Source organism: Acartia tonsa, chromosome 13 (genome assembly GCF_053477335.1).
Source record: "Acartia tonsa isolate MP-2025a chromosome 13, ASM5347733v1, whole genome shotgun sequence".
Classification (NCBI taxonomy): domain Eukaryota; kingdom Metazoa; phylum Arthropoda; class Copepoda; order Calanoida; family Acartiidae; genus Acartia; species Acartia tonsa.
Window position 1 is genome coordinate 18,356,846 of NC_137272.1, and position 24,201 is coordinate 18,381,046.

Here is a 24,201-nt window from a genome sequence, read left to right on the forward strand (position 1 = left end):
TAGATCAGCCTGTTTCGGAGTTTTCACAACGTGTGTCGCGGCTGTTGGAAGGAGCAGTGAGAAGAGCAGCAACGGAACGCGCCCCCGTCAGAAAAGCCACGCCCATTCCTAAGGGTGTTCTCACAGCAATCATGCGCAAGATAGTTTACGACTATGACTCCATCTGGGACATTCCTCTGCCTTTTTTCCGAGCGACGGTGGCAATAATTTTGCAGTTCCACACATTTACTCGCCTCGCCGATCTTGATCAAGTGAGGGCGTGTCATATAAGCCAAGATCAAATAGGCGGGGTGGAAGTTCTGCGAGTGATCTATCCAAAGAGGAAGAATGATCAAGAGCATGAAGGATGTACAGACCTGTTGGCTTCAGAGGGCGGAGATTTGTGTCCCGTGGTACTGATTAAGAAGTATTACCGCAGATGTGGATTCCAGTTTATGGGAGAAGGGATTCTGGATGAAAATTTCTTGTTCTGTAGAACTTCTACCATGTGGCTGCCAGGTGGTAGACAAATTGTGGCTGACGGCAGGTATCAACTTTCGCCACAGACTCTTTTGAACGATATTACGCAATTGTGCCGTCAAGTAGGATATTTCGGCCCTGTGGGCAGAAAATCCTGCAAAATGTCTGGGGTTTCCGCAGCGTGCGAAGCCGGCTTGTCGGACGAGGCGTTGAGGGATAAGGGGAAGTGGCGGTCGATTGAAATGTCCCGTATGTACCGACAGATGACGGAGCCATATCAAATGGCTTTGTCGCGGTGCATTACAATGCAGGACGACCCACAAATAACGGTTTTTGCGCGGAACTCCGGTCAACCAATTTATCGCGGGGCGCAAAACTCTAGGTCGGCTTCCCATCCCCAAGTCTCGCGGCGTCCGTCCCCAAGCAGGCACGAGGACATTATAACACAGCGGCCCCAAGACATGCCTACGTCGGCAGCACAAAGATTATTCCCATGCCAGCCGGTGATAAACGGCCACACAAATAGAGCTGGGCTTTTTCACAACATTGTGATAAATTCTCCGTTCACAGGAGGACAGCGAACGGCGAGATTCGTCGACGACGGAATCGTCAACACACGTTTCACAAGAAACACCGACGCTTTTCGTTCTTGGTTTTAGCCAAATTAATGATTTTTTCATTGAGTTTTAATTATTATTTTATGTAAATATTCGACCTTATAGGTTAAGTCCTTTGTGTTTTATCATGACTTTTCAAGGGTAGAATAGTAAGTTTTTATTTAAAAAAAAAAAAAAAAAATTTCGGCGGCAAATAAGGACATAATTCCGTTTTGAATGATATCTCGACCCATTCGGATCACGACATGTATCGACGGATATTTTCGTCGACAAGTTGTCGGTTTTTTCTATTTTAAATTAATGACATTACCATGAAAGAAACAAAGGACCTTAGCCATTGAAAATTCATACTGTGTTAAATCTAGTACCTGTTTTATCAGTTATGTCAGAAATCTGGAAACTTATTATATTCAAATCATGTACATTTTGGGTTCTTGTTAATAATCTATATCTTAATGATAATAGGTTTTTTACGAAAATTTCTTGTGATATAACGTTCAATCCAGTATAAAAGCATTATTTTCAATCAGTAAGCGTTTTTTAAACAAGTTTTTATACCAGTGCAAAAACAATATAGTCATCACAGCCTTTTTATATATGTCATAGTCATCCCAATACTTGTAATAACTTATTATGTTCAAGAAAATTAATATAAGTGAAACAACAAGAATGAGTTAGTCATTTATTTTATGAAAATTCTTCATAGTAAAATTTATAGATTTTTTCGAGAAATAATTCGATGTTTTTCATGACCAGTTTTCCGCGGTTTCGGTATCAATTTCAGCAATATTTTGGAAAGTACATTCTGGAAGTGAAGTGTTGTCTTAGGCTAGCTACTTCAGCAGCAACCTTGATATGTTTCTCGTTCGCAAACGACTGTGGGGTGATCCGTTCACACATCCAATGACACATCCTAAAAATTCATGTTATAACGGCAGTTTTTTAAATCATTACATTTATATTTCATCGTATTAATTAAGATATTACTTCCTCCCCGGCCGTTATAGTTTTTCTGTTCAGATAATTTATTTATCTCTTTTTCCTTGTAACTAAACGTGGTCTTTAGAAGATAATTATATGGTTGAATAGTTGAGCCGTGTTTGCCCGTGTGGCTTGACTGTTTGTTCGCCACACCTAGTTGAGGAAACTAGTTTTACCTGCCAAGTAGGGAGTTACATATATACGGCTCACTAGTACACAGTTAAAATGTCATTCACCGCTAACGAGGAGTTATACAATGCCTTGCAAAGTCGTTTGGATCTTATAAAGGAGGAAATGATCAGTAGGGCTACAAATACTGACAATATCGAGTTAAAGAGGGCACTGACCAGGTGCTTATACCACCATGGTTGGGTGGAGGGTAACCTGCGTCACTGTCGCCCCGTTGCTGAAAGGCCAGCTGCCGCACAGGCTGCCGAGCTGTCCACCATGCTTCAAGATATCAATCGACATGAGGAGGATTATCGTGCCATCTAGACGTGGCACTACGCGAATTATTAACTAGTATCAAAAAATATTTGATTACATTCCTAGTTTAATAAAGTTGTGAACCAGCCTACCTAAATAAATTGTTTATTTCTGTATTCAGAGTAGTTGAATGTGTGTCTGAAGATCTTAAAATTATAATGTTTGTAGCCGTGTGTGATTTTCTAAAGAGTATTTTTTCATTTCAATTCGGAGATTTGTTCACATAGGCAAATAAAATATATTAGTTTTTGTCAATTGGTTTTACACCAAGCAAGGTGATGATGTTTGGTTATTCAAGATCATAATAATTCGACGTCTGCATATAAGTTGCGTTTTTTCGTATGATTGTTAAAATCCATGAAAAACAAGACATCTTGGAGGTTGGTGGTCTCGTTTGAACACTCTGTTGTGAAGGTTGCGATACGATTCAGCCATTTTTTCCGAAGTTTAAAGTTGGCAAATTTTGCGAATTTCTAGAATCAGAATGGAAAAGACAATATAGAATATAAGAATTCGTCCGGTATGTAAATCAGAATTACCTAAGATTCAAAATTAAGCACGTTTTCGTAAAAAATCGACAAACGAACGTTTCAATTGTACGAATAAGCGTTCAACTGTGAATTTTTATCGAAAATTTTCTATCGAAAATGTGCTTATTTAAGATTGATGAACGAAAATTTGTTAAACGATTCGAATGAAGCACATAAGACAAAGAACTTATTCTGTTCCTATAAATCCTTTAAATTTACCATTCTCGAAACTTCTGGGTTACTTTAGATGGAACAGATTTACTCGTTCCGAGTCTTTCCGCGTTTTATTTCGATCGAGCTTCGGACAATATGACAAAATTGAGTAGGTACACGTTCCAAACGGATTTTTCTGGAATTCAAGCTATGAAATAATAATGTGAGGTTTTCATTGAAGTATTTAAAACGAAAAAGAAAATTTAAATTCGCGGTCGATTTAACGGACAAAACATTTTGAGTCAAACTTTCCCTGACTTGTCTGAGCTACTTCAAACGATTGTACCAGCAAGAACAAAAAGTCACTTAATATTATGATTTTTTATACAAGAAATTAATTTACTTTTTAGCAAGTAAAATAAAAAAAAATAATTATTACACTCCTTCCATCTAATTTCAGAAAGGAAGATTTGTATAGAGAAAATATTGTGAACTGGTTTCCGGCAGATTTAAGAACGCGGCATTTCAAAACCACCATACTGCGCGCTGCGCGAAGTAAACAACTTCGGCTTCGGTTTTAGAGAATATTTATTATTTTACCTTATTTTATGTCTAGAAAACGACAATTTTTTATTTAATTATCAAAAATTAAACCATTTTTGATGTTATACTTTAATTAATCGACAAAATTGAAAGTTACTAAGTTCGGATTGTTATAAATGCAGATATTTTGCACTTTGTTTATTTTACCAAATTTATTTGATTTTTCGTTTCTTTGAGTTCTTATGGTAAATGAAGTTACGTAAAAAGTTAGAACCTATTCTAAGTTGACCCAAAATTCGAGATATATTTGCTAAATTGATTAATATTTCTGTTGTCAAAATAACAACAAACACGCAACTTTAATTTTACTTTTAATTGATGGTGCATCGTGCCGACGGTCCATTCATGTAATTCGATTTCTAATCTTACGCGCTTAGGTAGGAAAGGAAGCATGATTATATTCTTATTCCTTGTTTTTCTGAACATTAGAGTAGATTATTAGAGGGGAAAGTGGTTAAATAACTGTATGCCCCCATCCCTAGGACCCTATGCTGACTTTTTCAGTTGGTTCTTTGAAAATCAACCTATTGCATCTACACGTACTCAAACACAGCCAAGTCGCTTCAATATATATAGCAGAAAACAATTTTGCTATCAGACGAAATAGCTAGGTCCCCAACGTTGTTGCAACAGGGGTATCCAGGCAGTTGTCTGGTTAAACATCTAGCTATATTTATACATTTATTTGCAGAATAATCATGAGCGATAATGAGAGTGGTTCCGGAGGGGAGGAGTTCGAGGTGGAAAAGATCTTGGAACACAGAACAAGAAAGGGAAAGGTAGGCTATGGATAGTTAGAGAGAAAGAATTATAAAATGATACTGGATAGCCAGTATACAATCGTGCATATAGTAAGGATGGTTTAGTTAGATATATTCTAAGCTTGGATAATCAATAGAATGATTTTATGTCAATTGAATAGGAAGTTTTTGATAGATTAAAAATATAGCTATAGATAGGTTAAACCTTTAAGTCTTGAAGATTCGAACACTGAAGGTAATTATAGAAGAGTAGATGTTAATAAAAGAAAATTGCTGATACCAAAGTTTAAATTGCTTTTAATGATATTTTGAATAAAATCAATTTAGCAGTTACTTATTGACTTGGTTTTTCTTTAATCACTTTCGAAAAAAGTACTTCATTGCATGTTTTTAATGAAGGTAGTACTTTTTAAACATTTGATTTTCATTATTAATGAAACAAAGCATTTTTTTTAACTTTCAACCAGTGTTCTGGAGCCGGAGCCGGAGCCGGGAGCCGGGAGCAGCAACATTTTTGGTGGAGCCGGAGCCGGATCCGGAGCCGTATTTTTCGTTAAAAACGGCTCCGGCTCCGGACTAGCTAAAAATGATCTTTTAAAGTAATATTATAATTTGGCAACGGTCTATTTCCATATAATAAACTGAAAAACTATTGTTACTTAACAAATAGACACACATCCTTCTACTTTTATATAGCTTTAATCAAATAAAAGCAAAATATTTTATATTATTTATTTTATTTTATCAAATTCAATAATGAAAAAAAATTGATATATTAATTTTAAGGTAGGAGCCGGAGCCGGAGCTGGAGCCGGAGCCGGGAGCCGTATTTCCAAATACGGCTCCGCGGAGCCGGAGCCGGAGCCGCATCAAAATTATACGGCTCCGGCACGCTGCTTTCAACCCTCTTACCTTAATTTGTAAATTTAAGATGTTTAAATATCTTCATTTATTTTTAATTAACATCTGTCTTTTGCAGCCCGAGTACCTGATTAAGTGGAAGGGATATGACAATGAAGAGGATAATACATGGGAACCAATTGAAAACTTGGACTGTCAGGTAAGAAAAAAATTCAAGATTTTTTAATGGAATTGATTAGATTAGATAGATAGGTAGGTATGATTAGTTGGACTTGGAAATGAATAGTTTGAACATGAATTAAAATTTATTACCTTTTGTTATATATGATTTTTGTTGACTACTCAAGTTTACATTGTGCCTTATATGTTTTACCTTAATTATTTGTATGATTCAATCACATGTTAATTTTGATAAAACCGAGGGGAAATACACTACACACACACAGCCCCGCTCTAACTTACAACTAAAGGGGGGGGGGGGGGGGGTTATTGCAACCATTTCGTAATCAATGTATAAATGGCATAGAAATCGAATTTTTATCTGAAATTTTGCACGAGTAATCCTTAGTAGGTCTATTTTCCCTAAATCGAACAAAAAGTTGGAAAAGTAACTGCTGGCGGCTCAGCCGTTTAGCCATTTTTTCGCTATTTTCAATACAAATCCATAACACTCTTTTCTGCTCCAAAACGTTTGCAAACGATTCTAGTCGGTAGTTGCTGTTACTAGAAATCTAAAAAACAGGGTTTTTTTTGTATTATTTCACATGATTTAAAGCAAAAATATGTTTCAAAAATTTGATTTCTACGTATTTTTTGACTGATTTGCCCTAAAAATAGCCAAAAAACGGCTAAACGGCTGAGCCGTTACTTTTTCAATTTTAGACCTACCAAGGATTACTCATGCAAAATATCAGAGCGAAATTCGAATTCTAAGTGCCATTTATACATTGATTACGAGATGGTTGCATTACCCCCCCCCCCCCCTCCTTAGTTCAAAATAAATTACCCAGTTATTCTGTTTTTATTTAGGACAAAATCGACGAGTTTATGTCGAAGTTGAAGGAGAAAGAGAAGAAGAAAGATAAATCTGAGAAGAGCGGCAGTGAAAAGAGAAAGAGCGAGGCTGGACCTAGAAAGGATGAATCTGCAAAGGTAAGTTCCTGCTGCCTGCATGGGTTAGACTTACACTGTCTGGGATTTATATTTCTTAATAATGTCTCACCATTAAACAGAGAAATCATCTGACAGCCTTTAAGACCTTGTAAGGTAGCTTCACAACCTTCGACTCATTTTGATCTTAAGTAGAAATGTAAATGTGTAGTGATAAAATCTATAAAAAAAAACTGTCTATCTTGAGCTTCAAGAATCTGTCATTTTCTATTAACTGAAAGTACAAGACTTTCAGCAATTGAGAAAAATTTGGAGAGGGGGGGAGTATGCTCTGAAATGAAGAAAATGTGTAGGCTTGCTTTCCTCCTCATGGGTGTGCCTCTTGTCATGAATACAGAGATTTATATTGTACATATAGTACATACACCAATACAAGAAAGACTAATACCATTGAAGGTTTTTAGATAATAAAGGCCGTTTTTTTTTCATTTCAACTAAAATTAGGTTTGACTAACAAGAAAGAAAAACAAAAAATTTCATTCCGTAAAATCTAAATGTTGAGTACATTAATAAACATTCTAGACAGCTAAATACTCATACAGTGTGTTTTTTTTTATGAGAACTTTTTTGAAAGCAATTTTACCCCACTTATAGTTATCAGAATTTAATGATTAATGGCTTATTTTCTTCGTTTTTTAAGGGAAATTATGAAACAACAAAAAAAAATTACAGTTTTTGTTGAAAAAGTACAGTAAAGTTGAAAATTAAAAACTTAGGTGTCAACATATAAAAATGGTTTTAGTGCATTTTTCTTTAAAAAAATGGATTTTCTGTAGTCGACTTTGGGGGGCCAGTACTCCCTCCCCGGTTGAGATATGAACTTCAAACTTTGATATGTTCTAGTACATGTCCCTAATAGTATCTGTATACATTTTTAGCTCTATATCTCAACTTTGAAGTGTTTAGCAGCCATTCTTGCAAAAGGTTGATTATTTGAGCATAAGAAAAATGCGCTAAAACCATTTTTAGATGTTGACACCTAAGTTTTTAATTTTCAACTTTACTGTACTTTTTCAACAAAAACTGTATTTTTTTTTGTTTTTTCATAATTTCCCTTAAAAAACGAAGAAAATAAGCCATTAATCATTAAATTCTGATAACTATAAGTGGGGTAAAATTGCTTTCAAAAAAGTTCTCATAAAAAAAACACACTGTATAATCAATTTGCAATGCCTAAAAAATAATACGTATGTTCAAATGATATCCTATTGCTTCTACGGACATACAAAGGTTCTCCTTTATTTCGTTTTTTTTATGATTTTCTTATAGAATGTGGTATTAAAGTTCATTTTATGTCTCTTTAAGGTGAAGTCTGTCATTCCGATTATAATTTTGGCAGAACTGATCTGTATTTTCTTTCACCCTTGTTAATAATCATTTATTTTATTGAATAGAAGAAGAAGGAAGACACAAAGTTGCGTGGTTTTGCACGCGGACTTACAGCCGAGAGAATTATTGGAGCTACCAACGATCCAGGAAAATACTTGAATATGTTGTCTTAAGTGTTAAACTCTAAAAGTAACAGTTTTGTATTTTTGTAATACACGAAGATAGTATTGGTTCAATGAAAGTTTTAGTCTACTGGGTGGGTGTAGTGTAGATGGTGTGAAAGCCCCCCCCCCCCTTCCCCATATATTGTTTCAAGTAAAGACTTTAAAATGTCTTAAGAAATGAACTTTTATAATTGGTCAAAAAATGTTCAAGTATTGTTTCTACAGGAGAATTGTTTTTCCTGATCAAGTGGAAGGGAAGCGACGAGGCTGATTTGGTGCCCGCCAAGGAGGCTAATGTGCAAATACCACAGATCGTAATTAAGGTAAGAAAGTCATTTCTTCATAGAAGTTAATGCCTTTTTTTTGCTCATTGAATTTTGAAATTAAGAAGATGGATGGTTGTATACTTTTATATATTTGCAATTTTCATCGAATTCTCAAAGTTTTTTTGCTGAATGTATCTGAAAATAAGGGGCGGGGGGGGGGGGGGGAAGTTTGTACAGTTGTAGGAAATGAAAATTCAGTATTAAATTTTGGCCTGGCCGTTTGGGCTTGTTTTTATAGTTATTAACCTAATTATTTTTGTAAACTCTCTTATATGATTGGATCTACCTGTAAAACTTTGAAAATTGAATTTTGGGACTTTCCCTCTAGGGGCTAGTGGTGCAAAAGACCCCCCAAAACACTAAAATTTTAAGTTATGAGCTTATTTTTAAAGATATCGAGCTGATTTTTTAAATGGAAGCTTTTATTGCATAAATGAGTTGATTAGCCATCCCATATTTCATTTTTGCACCTTACCTCTAGGGGCATGTAAGATCAAAACTTATAAATTTTGTATTTGGGGGGGGGTTGTTTTACTCCAAAAGCCCCTAGAAGTAAAGTGCAAAAATAAAATATGGGGTGGCTAATCAACTCATCTATGTAATAAAAGGTTCCATTTAAAAAATTAGCTCGATATCTTTAAAAATAAGCTCATAACTTAAAATTTTAGTGTTTCGGGGGGTCTTTTGCCCCACTAGCCCCTAGAGGGAAAGTCCCAAAATATAATTTACAAAATTTTACAGGTAGATCCAATCATATAAGAGAGCTTACAAGAAGAATTAGGTTGATAACTATAAAAACAAGCCCAAACGGCCAGGGCAAAATTTGGTACCGAATTTTCATTTCCTATAACTGTACAAACTCCCCCCCCCCCCTTCCTTATATCTATGCTTATTACAAATACTCTCTGTCGGAAATTATGTGTTTTGATGTATTCATTCTAATTTTATTTTATTTCGGACGTGGGGGGCTAAAATATTTAGGTTTGTTTGACTGAATATACCAGTAAAGTTTCCTTCTTTTCATATCATGAAAATTAATTTTGTTAAAAGACTAATTCTTACTGTATTTTAGTTCTACGAGGAGAGATTGAACTGGTACGATACAAAGGATAACGAGGATGAATAAATCCATCGCATTTTCAAAATCAGCTGATTTGTCTGGAATAAGGAACATATGGACAAATAGTAACCCAGTAAAAAAGAAATCAAAATCTTCAAAAACAAAACTTTTTTCATTTTTTGTTCGTACGAATCTTTATTTTCATTGCTAATCAGCTGTTAATACAATATTATCTCACTTTATACCAACTTTTAAATATGTCTTCAGTTGTGTTTAAATGGACTTTTTTATTTACTTAAATTCGAAGATTTTTAACAGCTAATTTGCACAAGTTTTTGAGAAAATAAATCTTTAAAAATATTTTAGTATATTAACTGTTCTATAAGAATCGAATTTACTTGACAATTCTTAATTTTGTAGATCATGTTTTGAACTAACTCAATTAATAAAAACATGATATTTTTTTTTTATTTAATCTCAAAGGCAATTTTAATTTTATTAGCTTCTTTTATTCTTCCCGTAGCAAAGATCATTTGTAAATTGAAATAAAAACACAAAAATAAAGTATTATTTTGTACCATTTGATTAACATTTTTATTTATCGTATTCGTAACATTACCCAAATATAGTTTATTTTTATGACAATTTTGGTTTGGTTATTCTCAGCGTAAATTTCCCTTTTTTCATGTTCTCTCTTTTCTAATTTTGAATAAAAATGTTTTCAGACGTTGGATAAATGAATTAAAAATGTGCACTGAAGAGGTAACTGAAGAAATAGAGGCGTTGACTGCCATCTTGGAGGAAAGCTTTTTGAAATCAAATTGATGTGTGTATTTGACATTGTTTATAAGTTAGGCGTGGTATGATGTAATATTATTTCCAATATGGCTTCGAAACCGATAAATATCCGCTGGATTAGAACCGGTTCTTAGCCATACTGAAAAATCATGTAAAGCTTACTGGTATTTTTCAAAAAACGGCGGCGGGACCGCAGCTCCCGCCATTTTCCGCTGTCGCCAAAAAAAAATTTATTGTACTTCTCGCCGAATTAGGTATTTTGGAATCATTTAAGACCATGTTATTTTTTTCAAAAATTTTTTCCCTTACAAGCAAGCCTGCAGGGGGACTTATCCTTTTTTTTCAAATTCTCAGGGCTACTTGTAAGTATATCTTTAAAAGCACAGGAGAAGCACTGAATTTAAGATATACCTTGATAAACGAGAATTTAAAAAAAAAGTCCTCCCGCAGGGTACTAGTAGGGTGAAATTTTTTTTGAAAAAATAACATGGTCTCAAATGATTCCAAATTGCCTAATTCGGCGAGAAATGCAATAAATTTTTTTGAAAGATACCAAAAGTTTGGGTAATTAGTGACACAACCAAAAAGATTTCACTCAATTATCTCTAAAACTAAGGGAGTAGTGCCCAAAATAAAGTTGCTGTTATGTCGTGTGCAGAGTCACCAGATTTTATCCCCCCCTCCTTCTCCCTCTATCCAATTGAACCAATAAAAGTGTTAAACAACGATATCTTTTTAGACCTGGAGACTGTCCAGACATGTTACTGTTCTTTCTCACGTATAAGATATCGTCTTTGAATTGCCTAGTCGATTTAATTTTGTGAAATTCATGGCCAATGCTAGTTTTAGATGAAACTATAACCATCCCCGCCTACCTTCCAATATCCAGTCTAGGAGTCTAAAACGTCGGAGTGGACTGACGCAGGAGTGTTAAAACATTAATTTGACTAAGTATTTCTATACAGATTAGGTTAGGTTAAGATATGAATGTACAAATAAGCCCCCCGCAGGGGTTAGGCATTTTAAAAACCTATAAGATGGTCTAAAATAGGTTAGGTTAGGTTAAGTGTCCACTCCTGCGTTTGTCCACTCCGACGTTTGGGACTCCTGCGTTTGTCGTAGGACCCCAATGTGATCAATGTATATATTCCTTGTGTTACATAAGCAGGATTTGTTGTGAAATAAACGCTTTTTAAGAATTAAACTGGAGAGGAACTGCTTATAAATCTCGTTAAACCTAGTGTTTTGTACATTTAGAAACATCTTCTTGTTCAATCCAACAACATTTCATTAAGCTTACTATCGCGTAGGAGGATAAGGTAGATATAATCAGAGATGATGATGATGTCATAAAAGAAGTTCATATTCATCTGACACCTCTGACTGCCTCGCAAGAAGATAAACAGTATGTCAGTCTCACCCTAGTCATTGCTATCAGCAAAGGTACTTTTTATCAATTTTAATTCTGCTGAGTAGTTCTTTTTCTTTAAATAAGAACAGCGGTGTATATTCTGCACAAGATTAATTTTTATTCCCACATATTTTTTATCCCCAACCAGGGGTGTATATTCTGCATAAGATTTATTTTTTTTCCCCGGCTACAAATTTTTTTATTTTTTTTCCCCCCCTAGTTTTTTCTCTCCAAGTAGGGGGGAAAATGAAAAAATATTTAAAGAACTCTATATTTTATTTATTTTATCCCTCATACCACACATTTTTTTACTTTTTTTCTCCAAGGAGGGGGGGAAATGGAAAAAATGTTTTCAGTTTTCTTAATTTTTACATTTTTTTCCCCTCCAACCACTTATTTTTTATTTCCCCCCCCCCCCCTTAGCCGGGGATCCCATGCAGAATATACACCCCTGTCCCCAACCCTTTAGCATGGGTTTTTGCAGAATATTCCCGCCCTGAATAAGGATTAATTACAACCATTGGACCAGAAAATTGATGAATTTAGTTAACTTTAATTATATATGTTTATATAATTTTATAGGGGCTAAAATGTCTTTTAGATTTATTCATTCGTTGAAAAAAAACTTACCTAATTAGTAATTATCACTTAAAGGACGCCTGCAAGAACTCTCACGCTTTAACTGCTGAAAGACTGCCACAAGTAGACCCAATACCCCAAATTTGAAGCCTTCAGCTTCAATAACCTAAAAGTTCTAGGCATTTCAAAATAGTATTTTATGTACATTGATATTTTGAAAGATTTCCAATGCTCATAAAAGAAAAAACAATATTAAATTACGTCGCCTAGACACAAAATTATAACCTTATCTTTGTCAGAAATTTAGATTACCGGTAACTGATTACATTTTTACATTAAAAACACCACATTTCATAGTCAAAATCTATGAAAAAAAATCGATTTAAATTGCATTTGTAAACGAAAATCATAGCGGACACAAAGGGGGAAACTTATACAAGCTCAGCTGTGATTGGTTGTTTAGCTAATTCAGCCTTCTGATTGGTTACAGTACATTCGGCACAATGCAAGTTAAACTTAATTTTTTTTAATGATTTTGACTATAAAAATGGGTATTTTTATTGTAAAAATATAATTAGTTACGGGCAACCTAAATTTCTGACAAAAATAAGCTTATAATTTTGTTTCTAGGCCACGTAGTTTAATTTCAAAATTTCTAACATTAGCATTGAATTTCTTTCAAAATTTCCATTGTATATAAAATGTCAATTTAAAATGCCTAGAACTTTTTTGTTATAGAAGCTGAAGGCTTCAAATTTGGGGTAATGGGTCTACTTGTGGCAGTCTTTCAGCAGTCAAAGCGTGGTATTTCTTGCAGGCTTCCTTTAAAGTAAATCACACAGAGGGGACTAAATATTTTTAAAAATAAATATTAAGCTAATTTACATCTTAAGCAGTTTTAAAAAGTAGTGAAAGGAGGCAGATGTTTCAATTTTAATACCAATCAAAAAAGAGAGTTTCGATTGCATTTTATGAGGTACAATTGGGGAGTGAACTTTGAGCTACGGCGGTAGAAACATTGCTGTCTACCGACGCATTTTGTGCCATTTTTCGCAATTTTTAACCATTTAGAATCATTTGAGAAATGCTTTTTACCTTACAAAAATTACTAAAAGCGTGATTTTATTTGGTTTCACTGAAGATAATAACTTTTCGTCCATTGATCAATCCCTGTATTCGCCTTAAAACTTATATTTTTTTTATTTTAGAATATCCCTCTAAACCACCCGGGCTGGAGGTTAAAAATCCTCGAGGTCTCGAAGATTCTGCTGTTTCAGTTCTACTTGAGAAAATGAAGCAAAGGTATTCAAAATATATAATAAATATAGTAGATCTAGATCATAATTCAGCAAATTTGACCAATGAGAACACAGCAATGGAATAATCCGGCCATATTATTAGTTGAATGTGTACAATGTACATATTTTTGTCCCAAAAGTCGTTTACTTTCATCCATAGGTATATTCAGTAGGCTTAATACTGTACCTACTGAAATAATTTTGGCAATTTTTACCTATTTTAAGGGGAAAAAACTAGGAGGGGGAGGGGAATAATAAAATATTTTGCTGCCGGGGGAAAAATGAATTTATCTTGTGCAGAATACCTATACAGTATACACTCCTGTTGAAAAATCTGCTTGGTTTAATTTATTCTGGTCTAATATTTAACTGTGTCGTACGTAATTACGTTTTTGATAGCTGGCAATAGCTTTCGTTGGAGGGAAGCTTCGCTTTGAATAATAACCTATGATAATGTTTAGATGTGAAGAGTATATAGATTGCCCGGTGTTATTCGAGTTAATAGAACTTGGTAGAGAATTTCTGACAGAAAGAAATGTTCCAGTGTGTCAATGCTGTATTTGTCTCAATAATATTCAAGAAGAGGACTCTTTCCTCAAGACAGGTAAACCAAAGATTTTTTTCTTCTCAGTGTTGACTAGATAAAATTAATAAAAAAGATAGGGCTTAATTATTTTTTTTCTTCAGATATGTATATTATTAGTTACTGGTAAAAAGGGGGGAGGCGGATGTGCCACTTTTTGAAACCTAAAGTAAAAGTTAACAAAGGAACTCAACTAAAAAAAGAGTTACAGGTCTGAGATTTTGCATGGCAGTTGCTTTATAGGGGTACAATATGGAACTGTGAAGAAACGGCGGCGCAACCGCCGAAAACCGCCGTTTTCCGCCGAATTTTTTTTTGCCTTTTCTCGGCGGTTTTCGGCGGTTGTGCCGCCGTTTCTTCACAGTTCCATATTGTACCCCTATAAAGCAACTGCCATGCAAAATCTCAGACCTGTAACTCTTTTTTTAGTTGAGTTCCTTTGACTTTTAGTTTTGGTTTCAAAAAGTGGCACATCCGCCTCCCCCCTTTAAAGAATATTTAGTTATCTATTTAGGATAAACCCATATTACACCCTATATTTCGTGTTTTTTTATTTAATATATTTTGGACAACCTTATATTGTTAGATGGGCAGAAAAGTAACAAAAAAAAAGAGAAAGGGGGGCGGGGGGGTTAATGAAACCATTTTGTAATCAATGTTTAAATGGCACGTAGAATTCGAATTTCGATCTGATATTTTGCATGGGTAATCCTTGGTAGGTCTATTTTCCCTAAATCTAACAAAAAGTAACGGCTGGCAGCTCAGCCGTTTAGCCGTTTTTTGGCTAATTTTAATCTCCACAATACATATACTCATCGCTGACCCAAAACGTTTTCAAACGATTCTAGCCGGTATTTGCTCAAAAGTTCCAGAACTTACCCATATTTTGAAGATAGGCATGACATGCTTTTGTCTATTTCTATTTATTTAGAAAAAAGATTTCTGTGCATAATACAATGAAAAGAAAGGCAAGATAAAAAATCTTAAAATTCATAAAAATTGTCATTTCAGAATGTTTGCATTTTTTCCATCGTCATTGTCTTGGAAGATACATCACCAGTGTCGAAAAGGATTACAAGGTAGGTAGAGGTACTGACTAGCGAATGTACAGGCATAATTCGTCGTATTTTCACAGAGGCTTTTATCCTATTTCTAGCCCCTGCTTGGGGGATCTAACCCTGCCGGGTAATCATTGACATTTACTTAACCTATTTTGAAATAATTTTTCAAAAGCTACTGCGGAAATACGACGAAACCCGCTACTCAGTTTTCTTTCCATAAACGAAGTTTGTTTTTTAATTTCTAGAATATAAGTAGTGTAATTAAGTATGGGCGCCGAATCTGATTATCTTTCATTTGAAAATATATTGTTTGGTTTGAAAAAAAGCAAGTCGCAATCTTTATTTAATAGGTACCTACAGTATTTCTTCTGTTCAATTCCTTGTTGTCATACCCTAAATTCAAATCAACTTTTATTTGCTAGGATGAAGTGAAAAGAATTGAGAAGGAAAACAAGCACTCTACAATTAAACCATTCACTTTGTTGTGCCCGGTTTGTAGGGAAAATATTGATAATGCAAGGTAAGAAATAAGCAGATTTTTATTATTACTTTTTTTATGGCAGTTGTCCTACTTTAACAGTAACACAAATGAATAATCATTGCAAAATAATTGTTTTTTTTGTTATTCTATCTTTTAAAACTTTCTTATCTTTCTATTAGCTACCATTATCTTTCTATCTATTAGCTAACACTATCTAGGTATATTTTTATTTATCTAAATATCTATTAAGTAACACTATCTATCTATCAATGTAACTATTTAGATATAATGCTGAAGATCTCTTAAACTGCCCCCAACCAGTTGCTAATACTACAGAACTAGTCATTACTATTTAAATTACTATTAGCTAACACTTTCTAATTTAGATTAAACACTATCTTCTATCCATGTATCTAGATATAATGCTGAAGATCTCTTAAACGCCCCCCAATCAGTTGCTAATACCACAGAGCCAGTCATTACTATTAAAATTACTAAAAGCTAACACTTTCTAATTTAGATTAAACACTATCTTCTATCCATGTATCTAGATATAATGCTGAAGATCTCTTAAATGCCCCACAACCAGTTGCTAATACTACAGAACTAGTCATAACTATCGGAGAAGAAGTGAAAGAGTTACAAGCACAAATGCAAAAATTATTCCTGAAACAGAAAGAAAAGGGCGGAATCATTGATTTAGAGGTAAAGTAAATTATTATACAAAATGTTAATATTATGCCTATAAGAAGTGCAGCAATAACAAAAACAACCACACACAATTATGATAGGTTACGAATAGCAGAATTTCACACACACGAATTTGGGGAAGATTAATTTAGCATTGAATTTCCTTTCTTTTTCCATACAAACCTACATTTCCTTTTGTTTTAAGAATTTTTATGATGTAGATACAGGGGTGTATATTCCGCACAAGATTAAATTTTTTCCTGGCTGCAAAATATTTCACATCCCCCCTCCCCTCCTAGTATTTTCCCCAAGGAGTTAAGGAAAATGTTTTCAGTAAGTAATCATTATTTTACTCATTTTTTACCCCTCCTACATATTTTTAAAGTTTTTTTTCCCATGGAGAGGAAAACTGGAAAATTGTTTTCGACACACCTTATTTTTTTTTTTCATTTTTCCTCCTCCCAGGCTCCAATATATTTTTTCTTTCCAAATTAGACGGGGATCCCATGCAGAATATCTCTTGGTAGATAACTGCTCAATACTATCCTATTTTTTTTTATGTAGGAAGAAAGAAAGAAATACTTGGTGTTTACTGGACATAATGACGACTCTCCTACCCAAGAATCTCAAGGTTTTTATGCAGAACACTTTCCTTTATGCAAAATATTTCTACCTAATTAGTATACAATACTTTATATCTTTTATACTTTAAATTAAGAGAAGTTTTATGAAATGAAAATATTTTTTTCTGTTGGTTAAAGAACAGTTACATGACTCTATTGATAACAATTACAACTTGTAATTGATTGATAAGATTGTTTTGCAGTAATACTCAGATTTCACTATTTTAGTGTTTTGTATTTACTTGAAATTTTTAGAACTTAGCCCAACAGACTTCAACGCGCCATCAACAATGGGGGGCGTCGCCTCCCCATCACAGCAGGAGTCGCCCAGACACTTTGTCCAACCCCCCTCGCAGAGGGGAGGTAGGGGCAATTGGTCAAAAGGAGGGGGCCGGGGTGGGCACAATAATTATGGAGGTGGTAACAAGGGGGGTAGGGATGATTATGGTGGCCAAAGGTAGGTTCCATAAAAATTTTATTGTCTTGTGCATGTTACTACTTTGGGATTTTCTTATAAACACTAACATAAATGGATTTCGGTGACGGGTTCAAGTCTATTTCATATTATTTTTTTTACCCATACTTATATTTATTGCATAATGTATAGGTTATCGTTATACTAAGAAACTAACAAAAAAATATGTAATAACACTAACTAGAATGAAAATAATTAACCTGAATTAATTGTTGTCTTTTTGTTTGCTTTGGAATTTTGGATCCAGTGAACACAACTAATGCAAGAGGCTTCCAGATGGCCGATGGAGGCCATCATTAATTTAAGTAAACTCAGGAATTCTTTGTAGAGAGAAAAGGGCTCGTTAAAAGAGAGGATTATAAAAGGGAGGAAGGGGGACACAGTACTCTGGTTTTATTGGGACAAACAGGATCATTGATAGAAAACGAAGTAGCGGGTTTCTTCTAATTTTCAAAGTACCTTTTGATAGGTTAGGTTAGTTAAATGTTAATGATTGTCCCACTTAGTTAGGAAATTTGCCCCGCAGTGTTAGAGCCCCTCTTAGGGGCTAGAAACCTGCTACATAGTTTACTTTCCATGATCCGATAAAATGTTTTATTTGATGGTAGAGAATTCTGGATTTAGTGGATTACGGTTTTGATCCTGAAGATCTTCCAATATTGCTCCTGGAGATTATCTAATAATAACAAAAATTAACGAAATCTTTGCAGGGAAGAAAATGAAGACGGGGATAACTCTGAACAAGATTCAGATGATGAGAGGAGAGAAAGATTGGCCTATAGAAAGAATCATTTTCATAACAGGAATACTAACATTACTAACATATATTGCATGTAGTGGTGTTGTTGTAATAACCACAGTGTTCTAGTGTATACTGTATAGGGATGAAGTACATAATAGGCTGTTGGGAAGGTGATGGGCTCGAAACTAGGTCCATTAACGCGTCATAACCAGACTTGTTAAAATGGTTCCTATTGCTGGAATGTCAGATGCACGACATTAAAAGTTAGAGTAGAGGGAATGTCTTAGCCCTAAAATGGCGCAGCTGATTACAACGCATAATTAGAACTTTTAGATAAAAGTCTTGCAATCAAAGGTTTGGTTGTCTTTAATAGTTGAGTAGACAAGTTCCTTAAGATCTGCTATAAAGATATGGCTCCACGTTTTTATCAACTGTCCCAACATGGGTTGGGTAGTTATTAAATATATTAGAACTCCACATGCTATAATATCTGTTGTTTTTTTATAAGGCATATATTTATTTTCATAAGAAAATAGATTACTGAGGAGAAATTAAGATAGACAGACAGACAATAAAACCGACAGGAATAACTTGAAGAGTAACATCTTGGGTAAATAAATACAGGTAGGTACTTTAAAAATATGCTTTGATATATGTTTCTTCTACTAACAATTAGTTTTAATATCTTCTAACTTTTCTATCTGCTTCATACGGTGATGGATTTTTTTTAAATTGCAAAATTTGTTATGGAATAATTTTGTGTAATGGAGTATTTTTTTCATACATTTCTAATCTTTAAAGTCGTAAAATATGCCGGTGTACTTTTTTTTAGTTCTGTTAGGTATTTATTTTACAATATTTCAAATAATTTGACAAATGTTTTAGAATATTTTTTTAAAAATTCAACTACAAATATATTATAGTAGGTAAGAAATATTTGAAGAAACTAAGTGTTATACCTAGTGAATTTTAAAGTAATGTTCTCTTGATTACCTTAGGGGCAAATCCCACCATCAGATGCGAAAAATCCGCGGGGGCGGAGCTGGTAAGGGAGGCAGTAGGGGTGGTGGCACGGGCGAGGGGGGAGGGGAGAAGGAAGATGGGGGGAAAGGAGGGAAGAAGCTTGGCAGAAGAGAGGGGAAACAGTTATGATATTTGGCCAGGGAGGAGTTTGTTATTTAATTCCTATATTTGCGACAACTTTAATTACTCAGAAATTTAAAATTTTCAATATTAACAAAACAGCTTATTTTACTGCATCAAGAGCCATGACAGATCTACATAGGAAATAAAGGCCTATAGTTGAGCTCGAGTTCTCCAACAATAGAGTGTCTAAAACTCATAGTGCTCCATTAAACCTCAGAGTGCTCAAGCAAAGTTACGACAGTATCTTTGTATGAAATAAAGATTAAACAAGGACAATCAATAACATCAAAAAATTGTTAAGAATAAAGAGAAAGAAAGACATAGCTAAACTATAAAGAATGAGAGGATCCCTTGCAGAATATACACACCTGTAAGATCTTTACAGACAGACAAACCTAAAATTTATGGTAATCATTGAGAAGCTTAGTCAGATAAATATCAAAAAATTTTTAAGTTATCTAAGGCAGAAGTTTACACTAAAACACATTAGTAAGGTTTTTATCTTGCATAGAACCATCCCTTTTATCTCTCAACGGGATAGGATAATGGATGATAGATAAATCTTCCATCCTTATTTTTATTCATAAGAATTGTACGGATTAAAACAATTTGACAAACTCTGAATAAATTTGGCAGATTTTTTATGAGCACCCTGCCATAGCATAGGGTGCCCAACAGCTGTGATGCTGTGCTATTATCTGTCTATCAACAACAACCTATCTGGATATCTATCCATCAACTTCTGAAATCAACATCACAGCTAATACAACAACAACAATGTTCAGTTCTCAATGTCTTGATGTCAGCTGTAGTTTCTCGAGTATTGTTAGAATCTAAATATAATTATTCATTTTTAACTTTGCTGCGCTTCAACCTGTCAATGTTATCCTGACCTATACCCCTGGCTGATGGTTGTCTATAACCAAGGATTGGGATATTGACTCTGGAAATATATTGTTTGACTTTCTAGTAGAGAAAACAAATATCTAATGCCTTTTTTCTTCAAAATTAAGATTCAAAGAAAAGGCTATTCTCTAGATAAAGGGGGGGGGGGGGAAATGTGGTGACTCGTGCCACGACATACCAGCAATTTTATTTTGGGTGCTACTCCCTTAGTTTTAGAGATAATTGGGTGAAATCTTTTGGGCTGGGTCACTAATTACCCCAACTAGAGGTATCTTTCAAAAAAAACGGCGGCGGGTCCGCCGCTCCCGCCGTTCGCCGCCATTTTTCGCCGCCGCCAAAAAAATATTTTTTATTGCATTTCTCGCCGAATTAGGCAATTTGGAATCATTTGAGACCATGTTATTTTTTTCAACAATTTTTCCCCTTATAACCAACCCTGATGGCGATGGACGGCGGGAGCGGCGGTACCGCCGCCATTTTTTATTCAAATATTTTTTACTGATCTACCTCAAAAGGTTTTGTCTCAATATCTTTAAAAGCTTAGGAGAGGCACTGAATTTAAGATATACCTTGATAAACGAGAATTTGAAAAAAATGACTAAGTCCCCCCGCAGGGTTGGTTATAAGGGGAAAAATTTTTGAAAAAAATAACATGGTCTCAAATGATTCCAAATTGCCTAATTCGGCGAGAAATGCAATAAAAAAAAATTTGGCGGCGGCGGCGGAAAATGGCGGTGGACGGCGGGAGCGGCGGTACTGCCGCCATTTTTTATTCAAATATTTTTTACTGATCTACCTCAAAAGGTTTTGTCTCAATATCTTTAAAAGCTTAGGAGAGGCACTGAATTTAAGATATACCTTGATAAATGAGAATTTGAAAAAAATGACTAAGTCAGGGTTGGTTATAAGGGGAAAAATTTTTGAAAAAAATAACATGGTCTCAAATGATTCCAAATTGCCTAATTCGGCGAGAAATGCAATAAAAAAATTTTTTTTGGCGGCGGCGGAAAATGGCGGCGAACGGCGGGAGCGGCGGACCCGCCGCCGTTTTTTTTGAAAGATACCTCTAGTTGGGGTAATTAGTGACCCAGCCCAAAAGATTTCAACCAATTATCTCTAAAACTAAGGGAGTAGCACCCAAAATAAAATTGCTGGTATGTCGTGGCACGAGTCACCACATTTTCCCCCCCCCCTTTCTTGTCAAACAATATATTTTGTAAGTTAGTATCCCTTCTAATATTAATATATAGCTTAATTGTTGACTTTTTAATACTTCTCAATATAATATGGTAACAATTATAAAGTAATTTAGAAGATTATGTCTGCTATAGGTTTACTGTTGATTCTTAATGGGATTACAAAGGGAGAAATTTTTGACAATTTCAGATTCAAATTATTTTCGGATTAATAAAAATTGGCGGATTTCTCTAAGATGAATTTAGGATTAACACAAAATTTTCAATAATTGTTGATTTAATATAAACTTTACAGTATGCTCATAGCAGAAATTAAAACTTAAATAAAGCACAACTTATTCTGACATACAATTTGAAAACTTAATAGTAGATTTAAGGACTTCTTGGGGAAGATCTTTAATTTTGTCAGAGGACCAAAATCCCCTTTCCTTACATTTAGAAACTTTAGGTTGCTGCAAAGGTTTTAAACTTTTTGGATAGAATCTTTTTCAACCTAATCTAAATAATGCATTATCCTTAATGTCTCACAATGTAAAAATTATGAGGAAAGGTGAGGTATGAATGGTTCACTGACCAAATAAGGGATTTTTCCTCTTGTTAAAATATATAGATGTAATATATTAGCTAGTTTTATCTTCTCTAATGTTGAGCTTTTTAATCAAAATTTGTTAGGTTATATTTCACTTTATAACAGTTAGAATATTGTTAGCAAATTTATTGAATTTCATTATCCCAAATTACAAATTCATTTTCATAACTAAATTTTTTTTGACAAGATAGGTGAATATATATACATTATTTTAGAGATATGGAAAATATTGAGATCAAGGACATCTAAGCTGGTTTTATTTTTTTTTTTTGGGGGGGGTGGCACATTTTGGATGAGAAATTTAAAGAAAATTACATTATTTTATGGTAAAATCAGAAGGCTTAGAAGAATGGTATTGAGGTTTCTTGTTGGACCAGGAAGAGAGGGGGTGTTAGTATTAAATATGCCCCCCACCCCAGGTTCGCCCTTGATCAAGACACTTAAAAATATAACAGAGCTTGATCTTTAAATCGTTTTTATGGTGCGCTGAATCGGGGCGATTCAGAGGTGAACCGTAGGTGCGCTGATGGTGAGCCACAGCGCACCTATAAAACATTGATTTTTAAAAGATTTACGGCGCGGTGTTGTTAAATCGCTTGCGACACTCAATAAAATATCGATCCGCGCCAGTACAACATTATTAATAAAGCCGTGTCAGTAAGGTATTTTATATAAAATGCCTTGTCAGTAAGGTATTTTGTATAAAACATTGACATATAATTTATTTTAGAAATAACTATAAAAATGTTTTCACGATAGTTTTGCAATAAAATATTAAAGTAATTAAGAAAAAATATTTATTTATTAAATAAATCACCCCGATTTACCGCGCCACTGGCCGCGCCAAATCGCCCATGCAAATTCGATCTAAAGATAGGTATTAATAGTTTGATGGTGCGCTGAATGAATCGCCCCGGTTTAGATCACCTATAAACGATTTAAAGATCAAGCTCAGGTGAAGGTAACAAAACTTCAGATGAATTTTTAGTTTCCTGTTTGTTATTTCTCATACTTAAATTACGAGAATTCTATAATATATGTATATCCAATTCACCTCAACCATCTATAGAAAACTAGAGAATTTTATAATTTCATTCTGATCATAATCGTTTATATTTGTTTTATGATAATAATTTGCATCTTGTAGTATTACCATCTTCAAAGGGATAATTCCATCAAGAGGTTTGCAAGAGGGAATCACACTTTTTGAAACCTATTTAACAAATTTTGTAGAAACTTGGCTTAGATATGCTTAATATATAAGACGAGATTACATTTGATTTTAAATGCTTTAACATTTTGAAAACTACATGGTAAAAAGTGATAAAACTGTTCATTAATGATTTTAATAAAAAATTTCAGTGAATTGTTGGATAACTAACTTTAACTTAATTCTTTTTGATGGAGTTATCTCTTTGTTGTATTAATACAAAAATTATATTCTATGTACAATTATTGTAGAGTTTTTATTAGAAAAAATTTAAAAACCTTATTTGTGATGTGAAAATTTTGTTGTTTAACTACCTAGGGAGGGATAGGACAATGGCACGGTTAAATTAATCCACAACATTTTTTTTCCACCCAATACCTACCATTTACCAAAGGTAGGGTGTAACAATGACGATTGAGGGGAAATTATTTTATCGTCCATTGTCTCATCCCTTACTATTACCAGTGTCATTCCTTCAGTTATTCTTCAGGGATTTGTGGATAAGTCGATGGTACAAAATGCTAATATTTTAAAAATAAGTAGGTGCACTATCCCCTTTTCTCAGTGCTTCATAATCTTTAAAGTTTTTCTTTGTTCTTTAAACTGCTTGTAAAGGGGAAGATTTCTGTTGAACTTCTCCATAAATCTCAGAAATTTTCGTTTTGTCTTGTTATAGATTTTTATATAGGAATGTTTTTTTAAATATTTAAAAAAAAATTAATTACCTTATGTATAATATTTACTTGTGATATTTATTTCATTTACAGTTAGTTTCGTTGGTAAATATTTGTTAAAATGTATTTGTTAAAAATTTGAATTAGAACTTGAAAAAATACTTCAGTGTCATATTGATATTGTTTGTCATAACTTACTCAATTATCAAAACATATTAATAGATTTCATCAAATTCAAT

General features: G+C 34.0%; 2 protein-coding genes across 2 annotated transcripts in view; both read left to right on the plus strand.

The window, feature by feature from the left end:
• LOC145304256 (E3 ubiquitin-protein ligase RNF25) overlaps positions 1-19,408 on the plus strand; it is a 119,315-nt gene extending 99,907 nt beyond the window's left edge. The window contains exons 2-12 of the mRNA XM_080146102.1: positions 10,226-10,299; positions 11,607-11,741; positions 13,497-13,590; positions 14,048-14,190; positions 15,181-15,248; positions 15,653-15,750; positions 16,263-16,416; positions 16,966-17,032; positions 17,280-17,481; positions 18,210-18,300; positions 19,238-19,408. Coding sequence (XP_080002228.1) covers positions 10,248-10,299; positions 11,607-11,741; positions 13,497-13,590; positions 14,048-14,190; positions 15,181-15,248; positions 15,653-15,750; positions 16,263-16,416; positions 16,966-17,032; positions 17,280-17,481; positions 18,210-18,300; positions 19,238-19,393 — 1,260 coding nt within the window. The 5' untranslated portion in view covers positions 10,226-10,247 and the 3' untranslated portion in view covers positions 19,394-19,408. The remainder of the gene's footprint in view (positions 1-10,225; positions 10,300-11,606; positions 11,742-13,496; positions 13,591-14,047; positions 14,191-15,180; positions 15,249-15,652; positions 15,751-16,262; positions 16,417-16,965; positions 17,033-17,279; positions 17,482-18,209; positions 18,301-19,237) is intronic.
• On the plus strand, positions 4,480-10,226 carry LOC145304257 (chromobox protein homolog 1-like). Its single transcript, XM_080146103.1, has 6 exons — positions 4,480-4,608; positions 5,570-5,650; positions 6,481-6,603; positions 8,016-8,094; positions 8,337-8,437; positions 9,513-10,226. Exons 1-6 carry the CDS (start codon positions 4,528-4,530, stop codon positions 9,564-9,566), a joined length of 519 nt encoding a protein of 172 aa, XP_080002229.1. The 5' UTR covers positions 4,480-4,527; the 3' UTR covers positions 9,567-10,226.
• Positions 19,409-24,201: the final 4,793 nt, after the last annotated feature.

Coding starts and splice junctions, on each gene's coding strand:
- LOC145304257 (XM_080146103.1), top strand. CDS start 4,528: ATGAGCGATAATGAGAGTGGTTCCGGAGGGGAGGAGTTCGAGGTGGAA. Junction 5,651..6,480: donor TTGAAAACTTGGACTGTCAG/GTAAGAAAAAAA, acceptor GTTTTTATTTAG/GACAAAATCGACGAGTTTAT. Junction 6,604..8,015: donor GAAAGGATGAATCTGCAAAG/GTAAGTTCCTGC, acceptor TTTATTGAATAG/AAGAAGAAGGAAGACACAAA.